The sequence below is a fragment of the Garra rufa genome, chromosome 19, assembly GCF_049309525.1.
Source record: "Garra rufa chromosome 19, GarRuf1.0, whole genome shotgun sequence".
Classification (NCBI taxonomy): domain Eukaryota; kingdom Metazoa; phylum Chordata; class Actinopteri; order Cypriniformes; family Cyprinidae; genus Garra; species Garra rufa.
Window position 1 is genome coordinate 37,438,981 of NC_133379.1, and position 19,293 is coordinate 37,458,273.

The 19,293-nt window shown below is 38.8% G+C and overlaps 1 protein-coding gene across 3 annotated transcripts; it reads right to left on the reverse strand.

The window, feature by feature from the left end:
• Nucleotides 1–4,622: 4,622 nt before the first annotated feature.
• On the reverse strand, nt 4,623–8,530 carry LOC141292957 (urokinase plasminogen activator surface receptor-like). 3 transcript variants are annotated; one of them, XM_073825007.1, is made up of 7 exons: nt 8,314–8,530; nt 7,725–7,809; nt 7,493–7,613; nt 7,292–7,411; nt 6,870–7,001; nt 5,177–5,284; nt 4,623–5,061 (listed from the first exon to the last, which is right to left on the reverse strand). In XM_073825007.1, exons 3-7 carry the CDS (start codon nt 7,539–7,541, stop codon nt 4,871–4,873), a joined length of 600 nt encoding a protein of 199 aa, XP_073681108.1. In that variant the 5' UTR covers nt 7,542–7,613; nt 7,725–7,809; nt 8,314–8,530; the 3' UTR covers nt 4,623–4,870. The 3 variants fall into 3 exon arrangements, with proteins under 3 accessions (XP_073681108.1, XP_073681107.1, XP_073681106.1); XM_073825006.1 differs by having other exon boundaries at nt 7,725–8,530; XM_073825005.1 differs by having other exon boundaries at nt 7,493–8,530.
• Between the last annotated feature and the right edge of the window lie 10,763 nt (nt 8,531–19,293).

The following is a 19,293-nucleotide window of genomic DNA, read 5'->3' on the forward strand; positions in this document are numbered from 1 at the left end:
TTAATAGGTCCCAAAAAATATCTTTAATCTTTTAAACATTAAAATGGTCTTTTATGTTCCATTTCTTTCTCAAAACTGCTTTACAGCATTGGCTGCTAGAAGCCTCTGTAATAATACGTATACCAGCAAGGAATGTGTGACAATATACACAGCCCTATTTAGAGAGCCCCTTTTATAGTGATAAAAATATTACTAATTCTATTGTTTGAGTCCTGAACTAAACATAAATGCAATTAAAACTTTGAATAATGCATTATTTTCTTATTAATGACATTTTTACTTGTTACGTAAGTAACTGGATGCCTACAATGAGGCGATGGACCCGAGGGGCTTTTTAATGCCTTGTTCTAGGTGCCCTTTTTATACTTTGAGCACCTGTCCCTTTAAAGGTCTCTGCACGGCCCTGCACTCTGACATTAAAGACGATTGTGAAGAGAGTTCACTGGAACATTTCGATCGCCCCCTGGTGGGTCGTTTAAGTTAAACCACACTGATATAAAATGTAATATCTATAATAGATCAGTGTATAAACCCCACCTTGTAAACAAATGGGACGTGAGCCATGCTTATCAGTTGGGCAATGTGGTGCTAATGTGGTGACCTCTAGCTGCTGGATTCAGTGCAGCAGGATGAAGGAGAGCAATGAACAGCAGAGGAACAGGAAGCTCTGAGTGACCCTCTGAGCAACATTATATGGGGCACTCTTAGCATCAATATATACGAAGCTCTTACTGACACTCTTTGCATCATTATACATGAAGCTCTTCCTGACAGCCTTAGCATCATTATGCTTGACAATCTCAGCACTGCTGTGCACAAAGCTCTGGGTGACACTCTGGATGAAGCTCTGGGTGGCGCTCTCGGTGACACTTTTATCATCGTTACAGAGGTTCCCCTTACAACATGAGATGTCGTGAACACTAGCTAATCTTTTTGAATCACAAATGGCTTTAGAGGCACAGCCTTTTACCACTGCTGCCTGTCCTTCAAAAGTCCCTGATCAATGAAATAAAACAAAGGTTGAGTCAGTCTGAGTTGGTATACAAGTTTTATGTGAACTTAAATATATGACCCATAAATGATAAAGGCGCCGATCACACCGAACGCGTCTTTTAGTTCTAAAAACGCGAGGCGCACAGCACTGCCTTGTTTGGTGACTTTTAATAAAAGAGCAATGTGCTGCGGTTTTTTTTATGTTGCTAAGCAACGACCAAGACAGCTGTCCTGTCAGTCAAATCAAAGGATTATAGCGCAAGCGCTCTAAACTCTTAGTTTTTTGCTGTTAAGTAAACTGTCATATTAGCAGAAACCCTAAATAATACAGCTCCGGGTTACCCACGATAGACAACAAAGGTTTCTCCTCCTTTTCTGCAGTCTCCGGACTTTTTAAGCAACGGTAAACTTTCGTCACCAGAACAGAAGGCCCGCCTCTCTATTCATTCGATTGGACAATGGAAAAGAACGCGAATGACGTTGGGCGTTTTTCCGCTCAGAGTTGATTTTTTTTTCAACTTCAGGCGCTCAGAGCGCTCCTGCAAAAACGCGAGGCGCAGCAGGCGGCGAAAACGCGAGGCGCCCAGTGCGCATAAGCAGCGCGGAGAACGCTGACTGCCAACAGAAAACCATTCAAAAGAGGCGCCTCCAACTGCTAAAACGCGTTCGGTGTGATCGCGCCCTAAGAGTCGAAATTATCTCTTCATGACACCAAACATCGGGAACTCACGCAAAACAGATGCCATGCCATGCAACAAAACAAAACTTGTTTGAGCATGTGTTTAGGCGTGTGTGCAATTTGTGTCTGTGGTCTTGTGGAGAGGTTATGTTGAATCTAGTAAATCGAAACCTTTTTCAGCATTTCTTGTTATTTAGTCTAATGTGCATCCCGAATACAAGCCAGATTGTTGGATTTTGTTACGTAAGTTTGTTACGCAAATGTCAAAGGGAATATATATTTCTGAAGCAATGTTTATCATGAACATGACACAGTTTTATTTGTACAGATACAAAATAGCCTGCACATTTTGGTGGATTGTATTGTATATAAGCTTACAAAACAGCATAAATAGTTGTGCATGTATAATGCATGCTTTTGTAGGAGCTCTTCAAATATATTATTTATGGATAATTTTTATATTAACATTAGTGTTAAACCCTGCTCATTCATTGATTGTATAAATGGAGCAAGAACATAACATAAATGTCTAAAAATGCATGTTTGTAGTTTAGGAGAATGATAATGTTTACCTTCTATTTTATTATTATCCGTCAGACTCAGTCAAATCCATTGTATGATAAATGCCCTAATAAATTAAACTCTATTTAGACACAGCCTTAAGTTACACGTTACTGTTTCCTCAAATCCATTCCACTTGGCTCATTCAGACTCTATATAAATTAAACTCATTCCGTGTTTTCACTGCTACACTCCCAAGACACAGCAAAGTAAAAAAAAAAAAAAAAAAACAGTGTACCTGCCGCTCAGATAAACCAACCCCTACCCGATACTTTATTTCACCTTTTGATTATTTCATTTTTATTGAAAACAAATAGCCTACCTTTCCTATGGGATATGATATTTCGCGGACTCGAACTCAAGTCTCCCGCGGCACAAACTAATGCGGAGTTAATTATTTCTACATATGCTAGCATAATCAAATTTACTGTATTTACTAGTTGCCAAAAAAGTGCGCCAAAATTCAAAACCCTTTTGAAGATATTGCTGAATATTTATTTTACCATAGTAAAAAAAGTAGGCCTACATTTCTGGCTGAAGTAAAATTTTCATTTCAGTTTTTAGTATTCGTTTAAAATTAGACAAATCTACTATTATTTTAATCTCCAATTTGTTATTTATCAGTTTAGACAGTTTATTAATGCTTCGCAAACCAGCAGAAGACCTGTTTTAAACTCTAGTCGCGCAGATGGGGAACGTTGTAACACTGCGTTACAATGTGCCCCGCTGTTATTAAACTATGCTATTCTAGGACATTAGCGATGTAATTTACTCTATTTACTTCTAAGGATTTTAATTAGAAACCACAAGAAACAGGCGAATAAAGGATGACAATCAATGTTTAATTTTCAGAAGTTATTATTTCAAATCGTTATGTGATCGGGGCCGTTCCATGCATTGTTGCGATGTGTTCATTGTCAAACTCCAAAATTAGATTATTTTAATTTAACAAAAAAAAAAACGTCATTACTTTATTTGAAAAAGTTAATACATGTATTGCATTGACAAAATAGTTTAGTTTGTTGTGTATATTATTTTTTATTCGATCAGATAACATTTTAAGCTGTCATATGGTTATGTTACAACATGCCCCTCACATGTTACAATGTACCCCACCTACGGGGCATGTTGTCACATTTCACTTCCTTTCTTTCGAGGTAAATAACGAAAAACGTATACTCTGTAAATACGAAACAAAGCGATATATTTGTACTAGACGAGTGTGAAATTAATGTGAATACAAAATTATACTCTAAACCCTACGTGGATTTACACAAACTGAGAAATTCAAAAAGAGTTAGGTTGTGCCCCGCGCTCCCCTAATATCTCACCAATCTCAGAGGGCAAGGGGGTATCCCGTATATTGATAGAGGCTGCCTGACGCGCGCAAATTATTTACAATTTATGGACTGTGAGAAAGCGACATCAGTGTACCCAGTTTACCCAATTTGTACCATGCAGTAAAATTGCAAACAATGTCTTTGTACCTGCTGTGAAAAGCTAAAAAGCTTGCTAAAATAATTTTATTTTGAGTCGCGTTATTAGACACCAGGTCATGATTATATTCCATTCTCTTTGCTCGTCAATATAATGTAGTGTTGCAATGACCTTTTTTTTTTTTTTTTTTTTTGTAAAGGGGTTACATGCGTTTTTTCAACCACTAGATGTCGCACACACCGCATATCAAACCTAAACAAACATGAGCTACTGCCACACTCCGGCCTTTCCTTTCGGTTTCATTTTTTACTTCATTCACTTTCTCTCAATACAGGTACGAACACAGTGCAAAAACGTATTGGCAGCTCTCAGTTTCAATTTCGTTTTAGTACTTGGTTGTACCTGTGTTAGTCCTTGTTTCCGATAAGGTTTCCTTGGCTGGGATCATTTTAGAGTCTTTTGAAGCTGCATTTAAACTGCATTTTGGAAGTTCAAACTCGGGGGCACCATAGAAGTTCACTATACGGAGACAAATAAATGTTTTCCTCAAAAAACGTCATTTTTTTACAACTGATGAAAGAAAGACATGAACATCTTGAATGACAAGGTACTGAGTACATTATCTGTAAATTTTTGTTCTAAAAGTGAACTATTCCTTTAATTGAAACCTTTGCAAACAAATGCCAATAAATATATTTTGGGGGGAACATGTAACCTTTAATATTATGAGTCAAGTTAAGGGGTTCCAAGTTGTAAAATCATATGATGTAGCCCATTACAGTTATACATTGACCTTTCATCCTAATCACACATAAAATATATCAAGTTAAAAATAATTGACAAAAGTATTTGTGAAATATTACTACTCAGTATATCAAATTTTTTGACCTCATGACCATTTTCATAATTAAAACATACATATTATCATACATGTCTTATCCGAACACAGTGATCATGTACTTTTTTTTATTTCGGTTATATACAGTATATTTGACTTTTTTTACAGCATGACAAGCTATATTAAATCTAACTGCAGAAACAAGGTAATATAGCATTTTATTTCTTTAAAAAAATATCACAACCAAATGTTACGGGGAAAAAAAATCTTATCAGGACACAAAAAATGCATTGTACAGAGAAAATACAAGCTCTATATTCAGTACAGTGTGTCTCATTGTAAAATCTGAAGAGCTACTAGATTCAGTGCAGCAGCAAGAAGGAGATCAGAGAACAGCAGAGGAACAGGAAGCTCTGAGTGACGCTCTTAGCACCGTTACACAGGTTCCCCTCACAGCACGAGACGCCCTGAACATCACTAACTGATGTAGTAGCATCACAAATAGATTTAGAGACACAGCCTTTTAAAACCATTGACTGGCCTCCAAAATTCCCTGATGAAAAAAAAAGGTTTATCCAAGCAGGAAATTAGTATTTGTGATCTGTATCAAATGCTCAAACTTAAGAGAGATTAAAAATAGCCACTTTTTTTCTTTTCCAGATTCTCACCTGTTGCTTTAATGCAGCGGTCTTCACTCCCTGCACAGCTCAATATGTTTAAGCAGCTCTGTCCATCACAAGAGTAACATGTCTTTCCATTGGGGACATTAGAGGCATCTACAAAATGAAATCATGTATTATTTTATTTTTTGTACAAAATATAACATCTAATATAATAAAACTGTTAGCTGCTCCATTCAATCAGTTCTAAGCTGACAAGCCACCAGAAGTCGGTAGACGACCCAAAAATGATAAAGTAGTTATTTATTTCAGTGATGCAAATCAGAATCGTCAACAGCCTTTACACCATACAGTCTTCAGTGTCACATAATCCTTCAGAAATCATTCCAATATGTTGATTTATTATCATTGTTGTTCTTTTTAGCTTTCTACTCATCAAAGAATCCAAAGTGTTCCAAAAATATTAAGAAGCAAAACTTTCCAACACAGGTGTCAATCAAAATATTAGAATGATTTCTGAAGAATTATATGACTCTGAAAACTAGAGTAACAGCTGATGAAAATTTTTAATTTGTCTTACTGAATTTAATTTTATTCGAAAGTGTATTAATTATGTATTTTATATAATTAATAAAGGGGTCTCCTCACATGACCGCTACCGAACATCTGAACTCAACGAAACAAATGCACATTGACGGATATTCTTTAATATAAAGAAATTTATTTTTCGGCAAGCGTAAATATTGTGGAAATATCAATAGGCATTCCTCCTGGAACCCCGCTGCATAGAGCTAATGCTGGTTTGGCGGGTGTTCATTTCATACTCTGTGGCAGTTTATTTATTGTATAAATTATGCATTGCATTTAATGTATAAGGTACATGTACAATAAACTGGTAATGTAATAGTGGTATCGTGTACTGTAATCGAATGTAGCCTATACCTGTGGAACCGTAGACAGATAAAGATTCTCATAGCTAGCAAACTAAAGCCTTTGCACATTTGCTTACAACTGATTGTAGATCCATAGCCACGCTTGAATTATCTTGATGTTATTAAACTTTGTTACACTTCAGATGACTTAGCACTCAGCGGGAAACTCAACGAATCATTCAAACTGATTTGCGGGTCAGTTCACTGGTTTGCCAAGCATTTGAACAGAATTGACTCAAAAGAATGAATCATTTGTGAATGGGCATCGCTCATTGCCCAGAGAAAAGTAGACGGCGCGTTTGGAATAAACTGAAGCATTTTAACTTGTATTGCATTAAGATAAAGTAACGAGAGGAGCGTCGCCCACAGTAACGAAGTAGAAGTACCGTTTTTTGTTTTTTGTTTTTTACTAAAAATGTGCTTGAGTAAAAGTACCCAGCTTTAAATATACTCTAAAAATATTAGTTACCCAAAAAGTAAATGTAACAATGTCTGTTGGAAGTATGAGGGTTGGCCTTAAAATGAATAATGTTCCTGTTTCAGTGTCCATTTTATAGCTTTTTAAAAGGGGTGGGTCTTTATGAGCAAGTAAAAGGTAAAACAAGTAGACTTTACTAGAAACAGAAACTTCCGCTTACATAAAATGTAATCATTTTAATTACAAGGTTAGCCAAAAACTTTACTAAAGTAAATGTAACTACCCACTTCTGCAAGCCACACCCTGTATTGTCTTTCTCATGTCTATTGGAAGTATGAGTGTTGGCCTTAAAAATTATTAAAGCTATTTGCATATGGTCAGTGAAGCATACCTGGAGCATCTTGGGCGTTACACTGGTCTGTGTTACAGCATGCTATGGAATTTTTTACAATGCCAAAGTTCATGGATCCGCTAACACAGTCAGCAGCACAGTCTTTAGCCTTCACTTTAGCAGTAATGTCACCTGAAAACAAGAATAATTTAAGAAAGACCAGTTCAACTGAAAATATGATGACAAATACATTTATAATGTCAAAATGTGGCATCTTTTTATTTCAACGACTGATGCAATTTTTAAAATGAATTATTTTTTTAGCATAACAGTCTGAGAGAAGCAAAATAAACTTAAGAAATCTAAATAGAATTTAGCAATTCTATCAGAAAATTTCCAGTGAAGCAGCGCCAGTAAAAAACACCAGCATCTCCATCAGTCAAATATAACAGTGAATTTTTTATCCATCATATTAGACTTACCAGCTTGCACCGCTGTTGATAAACTCATGCACTTGGAAAATCCAATGGGACATCTTTTTAGCGTTTGACCTGCACAAGAACCTGTCAGACCCATACACTCATAACAGCTGAGAGAGTGTCCTTCAGAATGACAGAGAGAGAGAGACATCAATAGTCTGCATTTGTACTTAGTAACATTACAAACACCATTTGTCTTCTTACCTGCAGTGAAAAGAGTGAACAGAAGAAAAAATGAGACTTGCAGATCCATCTTTGATCAGGAGGTGAATGAGATAATGTTGCTGTTTCAGTGTCCATTTTATAGCTTTTTAAAGGGGTGGGTCTTTACGAGTAAGTGAAAGTTAAAACGGGTAGACTTTACTAGAAACAGAAACTTCAGCTCACATAAAATGTAATCATTTTAATAATGAATTACAAGGAATTCTAAACCAACCTTAAAGGGATTGTTCAGCCCAAACTGAAAGATATGTCATTTGCTTGTTCTCATGTCATTCCAAACCTGTCTGACTTACTTTCAACTGTGGAACACAAAATAAGTTATTTTATGTGTACATAAATCGTTTGTATATGAATGCTTTATTTTATTTTATTTCTTTTTTTTTTAATATAACATGAGGTGTAGTGATTATATATATTATAAAAAATAAATAAATGCTAAATATAACTAGTAAATATGTCGTTGTTGATAGATATTTATACAGATATTCTAAAAATATAGTATATCTTTGTAAATAACGATTAACGTTTCCTGCCGAGATTGGTATGGACGATCGATTGCTTCGGTCTTGGAACTCGTTCATCTGCTGGGGGAGGGGACGCGCTGCTCAAACAATATACAGGCTGCATCCGAAATCGCATACTTCCATACTATTTAGTAGGCAAAAAGCAGTAGGCGAAGAAAAAGTATGCATGAAATCTCAAACACCACAAAAGAGTAGGCGAGATTTACCAGGATGAAGCACTATTTCTCGCGAGATTCAGGCGTACGTATACCTAAGTATCGTTCGAATATGCCTACTTACCTACTATATAGTAGGCGAAATGGGTACGTGAGAAGAGTAACCACAAAAGAGTAAGCGAGAGATCCCCGGATGCCTACTGCGTCCCGCCCAGATTTCGAAGTGCCGATCGAGGGATACTTTTCTACTTTTCTATCCCAGAAGCCCACGGGAGATCAATAGCCTACGTCATCATCGAACGTGATGGAGAACAGCAACAAGGGTGTTTTCAAAAGTGAGTAACCTTACGCTGTTCCTTGTGTCACAATCGCGCAGAACAAACTGTTAAATCGCTTAAGGTGTAACATTATAGTATATTTGTGACTGTTCTGTAAAAACATGTTTCATATGTATAGCAAAGAGGGGAGATCCAGTAAACACACGTATATCTCCAAAGTGAATGTACAGGGGTTGGACAAAAAAACTGAAACACCTGGTTTTAGACCACAGTTAGTATGGTGTTGGGCCTCCTTTTTTTGGCCAATAGAGCATTTCATCTTTGGAATTGTCATATACAAGTCCTGCACAGTTGCCAAAGGCATTTTGAGCCATTCTCCTCTTGCAGATCAGGGGTCAGGTCACTACATGATACTGGTGTAGGAAAATGTTATCTGACTCGCTCCTCCAAAACACCCCAAAGTGGCACAATAATATTCAGATCTGGTGACTATGCATGCCATGGGAGATGTCCAACTTCACTTTTCTTGTTCATAAGACCACTCTGTGGGGTTGGACAATGAAACTGAAACACTGGCCAATATAATGTTTGAGGTTTCATGGCTATATTTTTGCAGCCTGGTGGCCAATCTTCACTGATTGCACATTCCACCAGTAAGAACAGGTGTGAACGTTGACTATGTGCACCCAATGATTCAGACATTGTACTCTGAAGGTGGTACCATGTATCAGGATGATAATGCACCAGTACACACAGCAAGACAGGTGACAGAGTGGTCTGATGAACAAGAAAAGTGAAGTTGGACATCTCCCATGGCATGCATAGTCACCAGATCTGAATATTATTGTGCCACTTTGGGGTGTTTTGGAGGAGCGAGTCAGATAACATTTTCCTACACCAGTATCATGTAGTGACCTGACCCCTGATCTGCAAGAGGAGAATGGCTCAAAATGCCTTTGGCAACTGTGCAGGACTTGTATATGACAATTCCAAAGACGAAATGCTCTATTGGCCAAAAAAAGGAGGCCCAACACCATACTAACTGTGGTCTAAAACCAGGTGTTTCAGTTTTTTTGTCCAACCCCTGTACATAACCATATACATCTGAAAGACCATTGTTAAATGTCTACAGTATTTAATATGTGACAGAAAAAGTTCGCAAACAATTGCAGATGAGCACGTAATAGACATCTGAGTGTTGTGTGCTGTTACAGTAGAATTCACTGTTGTCAACACCGTTTACTTTATATGAATGGAATGTAAATAAACGCATGTACATATAGTAACTAAACATAACTGATCTTTTGTATTAATATAAATAAATAGAGGAGCATTTGTGTTGGATAAAATGCGAATGTAAATGCAGTGTTGAGCACATGAATCACAGAGGTGACTTGAAACTTTTCTGGATGTTACAGGGACAGGGACGTGATGGACGGCAGAGACAGGTGAAGGTGGACACGCTGGTCAGCTGCTTCATCAGAATAAAGATGCAGAATTGGCACAGCTGTTGATGGCAGTTGTTATTTACAGGCTGTGAACACATGATTGTTAGAACAATTACTTTGAATAAAGCTTTGTTTTATGTGTCTTTGACTTGTACTTATTTAACATCAAGGTTACTTTTTATTTATTCTTTTACAAATTTATTCGTGTTTCTTGTTTGTCAGTTAATAAAATATAGCATTAATTCATTACTTGACTGAGAATTGAGATGTATTCACATTGACTGCATAGTCATGAATATGTCATGCATATGGCGTATAAAAAAGTGCATGTAGTTCATTTTACTAAAAATATAATTAATAGTGGTTAGCATTTATCAGTATTATTGTTCATAAGAGTTGGTGTTGTCTAGCAATGCATTCCGAGGTCATCTTTAATTTCTAAGTAATACTTAATTCTTTCGAGTGTAAAATCAAAAGTCTTCTCCAAAGACGTGATCTTCCAGCAGCTGATTGACGTCTCCTTTGTGCAGATATTACAAACATTGCAAACAAGGAGGGCAACGTACTAGGTAGGGTTGTCGTGATGCCATTGGGTGTTCTGTGCACCCGTCTCCTTTATTTTATTTTATTATCACTGCAGAACTTATAAGTACATACAACCGCAGGAAAAGGCTGTTTTATCAGTAAAAAATAATGACAGAAAAAAACTGTAAAGGGTTTGCGTACATGTGATTCTCTACACGTGAAAAAAAGATTAAATATCTTTAAATTATCGTAATATTCATTTAATCATAATGCATTAAAATTGCATGTGTTGTTTTTTGTTATTTATAATCCTCGGGGATGAAACAAGAGAAATCCCACAATAAAAAGGAAAACAAAGGAGATTTCAAGCCAGTTTTGGGTGTGGATAAACAATTTTGCACATAAATAAATTAAAAACATATTAAAGTGGTTACGATTTTAGGTTTTCGTAATAAAAAATAACATCTTTAAGGATTAAACTGGGTTATAGCTTAAAAAAGTACTAAAAACATAAAGATATCTGTTTCTTCTGGAAGATCACAAAATGAGAAATTTGATCAACATCAATATATACAAATAGATAATATATACAAATAGATGAATTAAACCTGTCGCTCATATCTTTTAAATTGTTGCTCTTGTTTTAACGTCGTAGATCACATGATAACGTCCTCATGGCGGATCGCATTCATACTCAACGAGATTTGGCTGTAGAGTAGGTACACTTTTAGCGCTTGTGAAGTACCTACTTATTGAAATTAAGTACCTACTCATGAAGTATGCGATTTCGGATGCAGCCACTGACTCAGAAAGAGAAGCAGCAGCTCCGTGTCCTGGGTTTTCATTTGTTTAACAAATTCCCTCACCAGGCGTTGTGGGCGCTACAGTGTCCATTTTATAGCTTTTTAAAGGGGTGGGTCTTTACGAGTAAGTGAAAGTTAAAACGGGTAGACTTTACTAGAAACAGAAACTTCAGCTCACATAAAATGTAATCATTTTAATAATGAATTATAAGGAATTCTAAAACAACCTTCTTAAAGGGATTGTTCAGCCCAAACTGAAAGATATGTCATTTGCTTGTTCTCATGTCATTCAAAACCTGTCTGACTGACTTTCAACTGTGGAACACAAAATAAGTTATTTTATGTGTGCATAAATCGTTTGTATATGAATGCTTTATTTTATTTTATGTCTTTTTTTTTTTTTAATATAACATGAGACAGAAAGCACACACACACAAGGGTGTAAAATGTAGAGGAAAAAACTGGATATTTTATATGTAAAAATATATATTAAGTACAATGTATAAATTATTTGTTATCTTTACTGTGCCCTGCTGATAATCACATTTACACAAAAAAGTGTAAGTGGTTAAATTACAAGGAATCTTTAAGAGAGGAAGAGAGGGAAAAAACAATAGTAATAATGATGATAATGGGCCTTTATCACACTTCCGCATTCAAAAAGCGGAAGTTTAAAATAGTAGCGTAAAAAAATTCCACTGCAGCCTTTATCAATGGCTGTGCCCATAGCACAAGATAGAAATTCATCACAGATACATCTTCTAAAAACTCAGTTTACAATCATTGAGTAGGCTATTGTGAAACCAAGGAAGATGCCTTTGACATCCCAACGTATATTTTGTATATTTGTGTAGGCCTCATGACAGGAAACTGTGGCAGCATAAAGTTACATATAAAAATGAAGGATGACATACATAGTTGGTGTCAGTAAAAAAATAAACAGTTTTGCATATTGCCATTTATCCAAAATCCAACTAAATTTGTTTCATTTGTCACTAAACTGGCGTCTGTTAATAGAAAATAATGCAGGCGGAAATTATTTTACGCTAACGTTACTAAACGGAGCCGGATGTGATGACTTAATATTTTAAATGGTATAAAGGCTGAAATGCCATTGTATAAGATATTTTGTTTTTGTGTGAACCTGTATCTGAATTATAAATCATGTCATTTTATGGCTTAATAAAATGCTACTGTACATTTTCCAACCCCACTCATACTGTGTTCATTTTACTTGTGCAGCTCTTCAAAATAAAGAAATTGCCTTAAATGGATACTTAAAAATTCTGCAGATAAACTAAATAGTGAAATAAAATTCCTTCCTTGATATTTGTTTATATTTGTGTATTGAAAACATTTTTGATTGACACTTAGACTCCTATCTGATTTTCTATATTTAAAAATAAAATTGTCTTTTTTTATTTGGGCTAGTTACTTTCGGGCTGCCAAGAGATTTTGAAATTTTGCAAGCCCTGGAAAGAAATGGGGGATGGGGAGTGGCTAGACTTTGTGACTGTACTTTCACAGTGGTTGGGACATACATCCTGTTTAAACAGAACCATAAATCTTAAGTTTCATTTTCTCTAAAATCATGAATGATCAGACTTGAGACATTCGAAAGACAAAAACTTGGTCTGTGATTATCTAGAACACAACATTTATTTTGATCACATTCTCAAGAACATAAATAAAAATAGTGTGAAAAGTTTGTTTTAAAGATTTAAAGTTATTATTGTGCTTGTGAACATTAATTAGTGCACTGTGAGCTAAAATGAACTAACAATGAATGACTGTAACATTAATAATTAACAAAAATTAATAAATAGTATTGCACATTGTTTATTCATGTTAGTTAACTAACTAAGGAACCCCCTGTGCATAGGGTTATGGAGATTCTGAAGACTATCATTTAAAAATATATATTAACACAATGTGTTTTTTGTCTATCTCTTTGCCCGGGTGTTGCTATTTTGAGGCAACTGAAACAATTACACCATTGACCAAATAAAACCTGTTCTAAAGTCAGTAGTGCCGTTTTTTTTTTTTAAAGGGTGCGTTAAAGGGAAAGAAAGGAAGTGACAAGTATCGAAATATGGTGACCCATACTTGGAATTTGTGCTCTGCATTTAACCCATCCAAGTGCACACCCGGAGCAGTGGGCAGCCAATGCTGCGGTGCCCAGGAAGCAGCTGGGGGTTTGGTACCTTGCTCAAGGGTCTCAACTCAGTCGTGGTGTTGAGGGTGGAGAGAATGCTGGTTATTCACCACAATCCCTGCCGGCCCTGATACTCGAACCTGCAACATTCAGGTTACAAGTCCGACTCTTTAACAATTAGGCTTTGACTGCCCCAAATATGTGCAAATAGTAATATCTGCCTATAGGTTGTTTGCACAGGACATCATTGCTGAGGCGCGAAATGCAGCTGGAGAGCAGAAAGTGATTTTTCTCTATAGGAATCACAAGCAGGAACTCAAAAAGCCTATGTTTTGCATTGTTTATAAATGCTCAAATCGGTCAAACCGAGAAAAGTAGCTTTTATCATGTGTGAAAATTTGCTGTTCACAACGGCAAGAAATTGACTGAAAAGCGCAGGAAAAATTGGCTTGAAAGTCTCCCTCTGTGGCCAGATGGAGAGTTGGATAATGCTTGTGTGCAAATGCTTAACAAAATATAGTAATACGTTAAGATATTAATAAATACATTTTTAAATAGATACAGGGTAACACAGTGAGAATTTACTCAATGCTAATAGCCACATGTAGACACAAGATTTTATACTTGTTTCGAGAGCTTCATTGATTATAGCGGAACATTGTAAAGTTAGTGACAGCTTTTTAGTGACTATTGAAGCACTATTTGCTCGCTTACTAGGCTATAATCACTTCGTAATTTGAAAGTTTCGCTTTCCGTGCGTGACTGAAAAAGCAGAACGGATGAGATGGAGGAAAGTCTGTACTGTACTGTACTGGTTTAGACACTATTACAAGTGAAAGGTATAAACAGAAAATCATAACATTTTTTTTTGGATGTGATCCTTACATTTTGAAGAGAAGTGATTTTTCAACTAAATTAAAATAGTTGCCTGCCATCGAAGCAGTGGATAAAAGCTGAGCTAAGCCTGATTGCAAACAAACTATTTCGAAAGTGGTTCCGACATTTATATGAAGGATGCAGAATATATGTCACTTCTAAAACTACGTGCTGTACAGGGTTTTTGGCTATTGGTCCTGATAGCAGCACGTAAAGGAAACTTTTTTTTCAAATTCTGAATTGATTATAGCGTAGAAAGTGAGCAAATAGTGCTGCCATATAGTCACTAAAAAGCTGTCACTCACTTCAATTTATTGCAGTCTCATAAGGTTCCATTGTAACAAACTGCAGATATAATATCTTTTTTACATTTTGTCTACGTGTGGCATTTAGCATTGAGTGAATTCTTACTGTCTCGCCCTGTATCTATTTATATATTTCTTAATAATATGTTGGGGAAAAATTCATAAGGGTGATTTTTGCATACTTGTGTGATAGACATTTGTGTAATGTATGATGGAAGTAGGGGAAAACAACAGGTGTAATGTGCTGATCAGACTCCTCTGTAGGGGTCCACCAACAATATTATTATATCTTTTATTAACCATGCACACACACAAGCATTATCTGACCGCGGACGCAGATTTACAAGACATTTTTCCCTGCATTTTCCTCCTTATGAACTACAAACTTTCATACACGATACAAAAAGAAATTTCTCAGTTTGACCAATATCCGTAAACAAATCAAATCATATCCATTTTGAGTTTCTGCTAATGATTCCTATTGAGAAAAATGACTTCCTACCCTCCAGCTGCATGTGTCATCAAAGTCAAGTGACTGCAAAAACGCGCGTACACTTTGCTTATTACACAAGCACAGGGAAGCGCGGCAATATACAAACATGCCAAATATTAAAAATGAAACAATTACAATGTAAAAGATTGTTATTGTGGATTTGTACAAGCCCTAAGTGCATCTGCACCATGCACTATAGACCATGTGCTTAGATCATTAAAATAGGGTCCTAGATGTCTAAACGGCTCATTTTAAATGCTTCCACTTCCATATTCAAGAGAACATTATGTACCAGATGTAAACTCATTCTTTCCCTTTGAAAAATCTTTTGAAGTGCAAGCATGGACTTCTTTGTGCATGTTTTTAGCCACATCAGGGGCGGATTTAGCCATTTTGGGGCCCAAGGCAAACACAGACATGGGGCCCTCTACATATTTTGTTCCTCCTTGTAAAACTGTAAAATCGTATTCTCATAATATATTACCTGTGCAATAATATTTATTATCTATTCACAAGGAAGAGTTGCCATTTGTTCTATTTACCTTGGTTTCCAAGCAGAATCTCCTAACTAGATCTGTTTGCTGCTGCCTAAATTGGAAAAGTTGTTTAAAAGTCTTCTATCTTGTTTTACTAAAGCGAGAAGAAACACACGCCATAAATCATGTAAATCATCAATGTGTACACATAAATGTAAAATGCTGTATTACAGTCTTCATCATTACTATAATGGCCAAAAGTGAACACGGAAGTGCTGTTACCTGCACAGGGCTTGAAATTAACTGTTTTACTTGGTAGCACTGGTGCCACCACATTCAAAAAGTTAGGAGCACCAAAAAAAAAATTTAGGAGCACCCAATTTGTTTTTAGTAATGCACGATGCACCGATCTTAATTATTCATGGCCGATTCTGATTGTCGATGTTTTACAAGCAAATGGGATAATTCTTAAAGCCTTTAATATCTTTATGTTAGGCTTTAAGCAAGGAACAAGAATGAATGTAAACATGAGTACATGAACAAGCTGGTTAATTTCTCTATTAGAGCCATTTAAATTAGAGGCAGCCACTGTATTTTTAAACAATCTACAGTAGAAATGACAAAAAATAAACGACACAGTTCGTTCTTAGTGGTGTTGACAAATGCAGTGATAATCAAAGTAGGCTACTCTGTTAATATTCAAATTGCAAATAGAGACCGAATTTTTCAAGCATGATACAGAGCTATAGACAACATTATCATCTTTTTATCTGCTCACATACTAATAACACCCTAGTTATTTTATGTAGCCTAATTTGCGCGCATTGGGAAGTCACTCTCTAAACTTGAGGTATTAAAATTGCTTTTGAATGTGAGTGCGCGTTTTATTTTTGGTTTTAACAATCGCGCGAAACTCTCGTGGCGCTGAGCGTGTTATAATACAAGAGATTACTTTAACAGAGCCAATTGAAAGTAGAAGACACAAATGGGATTTTGAAAAGTGCGTCCTCAATGGTATTACGCCCCTGCGTGAGTGGAACTCTGCCGCTGAGTTATCATTTGACGTGGATGTATGCTGCGTTGTACAGTATTGAGACAGAGGCGCCAGAATGTATGTGACAGAATCTACGCTGTAGCACGAAATACAGAATATTTCTTCAATCACTTCCGCAGTTCTGCATCAGATGCGACGTGAAATAATGGAATAGTCCAACAGTGTGGTGTTCGAGGGAGGCGCCAGTTTCCATAACATATATTCTATAGTATTCTGATGACTTTTCAGAGAATCTTTGTCATTTTCCATAAAGTAAAAACAAAAAAAATCACCTCGACCAAATTTTTTTGAGGGGGCCCCCTTGCAGCTCGGGGCCCAAGGCAACCGCCTACCTTTGCCTAATGGCAAAGTCCGCCCCTGAGCCACATATGAAATGTGTCTGTGGTCTTGTGCCTATTGCTAAGTTGGTCAAAAATTGTTTTTGTGTCGCCACCGATCCCGCCCCCTGTCACAAGGAGGAGTCAGAGACGTGCGGATCCATTTGCAAGGCTTTATTAGAATAGTCAACAGGCAGGAGTAAACGCCAGAAAACAGGAACAACGTAGGTAATCCGGGAAACAGTTCAATACTCAAGCAGTGGTCGCAATGGCAGGCAGCAGGAATCAATAACGGGGTACACAGTCCAGAGTCATACACAGATAATCCAACAATGGCAGGCAGCAGGAATCAATAACGGGGTACACAGTCCAGAGTCATACACAGGTAATCCAATACAGAGAAACACGCTTAGAATAATGACCATAGGAACAATTGGACTTCGCAAGGTGGCTGTGTGTGTGAGTGGCTTAAATGCATGTGGGTAAATGTGAAACAGGTGTTTGCAGCAATCAGATCAGTGGGAAACAAGGAGCAGCTGTGTGCAGTGATTGGTGCAGTGGCTTATGGGGATTGCAGTCCATGAAGTGTGGTGCAAGAGTTCATGATGACAGGGAAGACCAGATACGTTACATAGCCCCTCCACAAGGAGCGGCTTCCAGACGCTCTAACCACCTTTACAATCTTGAGGGTGGTGGAGCGGAGGCGGAACAGGGGGAGGGATGGAGGGCCAGGTCCATGTAGGGGTACTGGAACCACGAAATGAGGTGGAGCCGACGGAGGGAGAAGCCATGGAGGAGGAAGGGTTGGCTCCTGCATGGGGCCGACCGACGGAGGTGGAGCCGGTGGAGCCCGAGGCGGAACCGGAGAGTCGATGGTCCTGGGTGACACAGAGGATCCGGAGGGCCAAGGCGGAACCCAAGGCTCTGGCGACCCCGGCGGAGATGGAGGTCCGGAGGTACGCAGCGGAGCCGGAGTGACAGAGGATCGAGGCTGTGCCCACGGGAGGGAGGAGGTCCACAGAGCCGGCAGGACGGAGTGACGAGGCGCAGCCGGAGGAGTAGAGTCCAGAGGCGAAGGTGGGGTGACGACTGACCGGGGCGGAGCCGGAGAGACGATGGAGCCCGGAGGAGCTGTTGGGCCGACGGCCGACAACGGAGACGAGGGAGCACAGAGCCGGGGTGGAGCCGCAGGGTCGGAGGACCGAGGTGGAGTCCAGGACTCTGAGACTGGAGGTGATGGTGAGGGATCCTTCAGTCTGAACACCGATGGAGACTGGCAGTCCCACGGCCAGTCCTCTGCACCGAAGGTGGGATGTGGGTGAGCAGAGGGACTGTCAGGAAACAGAGGTGGCAGGACTGGAGCAGTAGGGAGGGTGGGTGGGAACAGTCCATGCATGAGCTCCGTGACCAGAACCGGGCAGACAGGAATCTCAGGACGACTGGATGTAACCAGCGGAGTCTCTGGAAAGCTGGGCGGAACCAGCGGAGGCTCTGGAAGGCTGGGCTGAACCAGCGGAGGTTCTGGAAGGCAGGGCTGAACCAGCGGAGTCTCTGGAAGGCTGGGCGGAACCAGCGGGGTCTCTGGAAGGCAGGGCTGAATCAGCGGAGTGTCTGGAAGGCTGGGCGGAACCAGCGGAGTCTCTGGAAGGCAGGGCTGAACCAGCGGAGTCTCTGGAAGGCTGGGCGGAACCAGCGGAGTCTCTGGAAGGCAGGGCTGAATCAGCGGAGTGTCTGGAAGGCTGGGCGGAACCAGCGGAGTGTCTGGAAGGCTGGGCTGGATCAGCGGAGTCTCTGGAAGGCTGGGCGGAACCAGCGGAGTCTCTGGAAGGCAGGGCTGAACCAGCGGAGTCTCTGGAAGGCTGGGCGGAACCAGCGGAGTCTCTGGAAGGCTGGGCGGAACCAGCGGGGTCTCTGGAAGGCTGGTTGGGAGACCATTAGTCTTGGTAGGCCATTGGTAGGCCATTTTTCCAGCAGGCTCTGGCGTGGTAGACTTCTCGTGAGCTGGGTCCAATTGAGTGACCATCTTGAATGCCGACTCAGGAAGAATAGACATCCCGAGAGCAGATTCTGGAAAGGCAGCCATCTTGTGAACAGGCTTTAAGCTGACAGACATCTTGTGCTGTGACCCTTTGAGTAATCCCACAGTGAATGGAGATCCACAAAACAATAACACAAAGTCAATGAATTGTGCGAGGGTCCAACTAGGGTCCTCATCGGGTAGACTCAGACTGATATCAGTGTCCAGCCCGCTCCAAAAACCTTCCTTTAACATTGACTCATTACAGGGTGTCAGGTGACTGTACGTAAGAAATTCCTCAACGTAACATTCGATGGGACGGCCATCTTGAAACACGGAACAGAGTAAACTTACGGG

Bases quoted from the DNA above. Each gene is read 5' to 3' on its own strand.
- LOC141292957 (XM_073825007.1), bottom strand. From the start codon at position 7,541: ATGGATCTGCAAGTCTCATTTTTTCTTCTGTTCACTCTTTTCACTGCA. The intron at 7,412-7,492 runs GTAAGAAGACAA...GTCATTCTGAAG, and splicing joins GTTCACTCTTTTCACTGCAG to GACACTCTCTCAGCTGTTAT. The intron at 7,002-7,291 runs GTAAGTCTAATA...TCTTGTTTTCAG, and splicing joins ATCAACAGCGGTGCAAGCTG to GTGACATTACTGCTAAAGTG.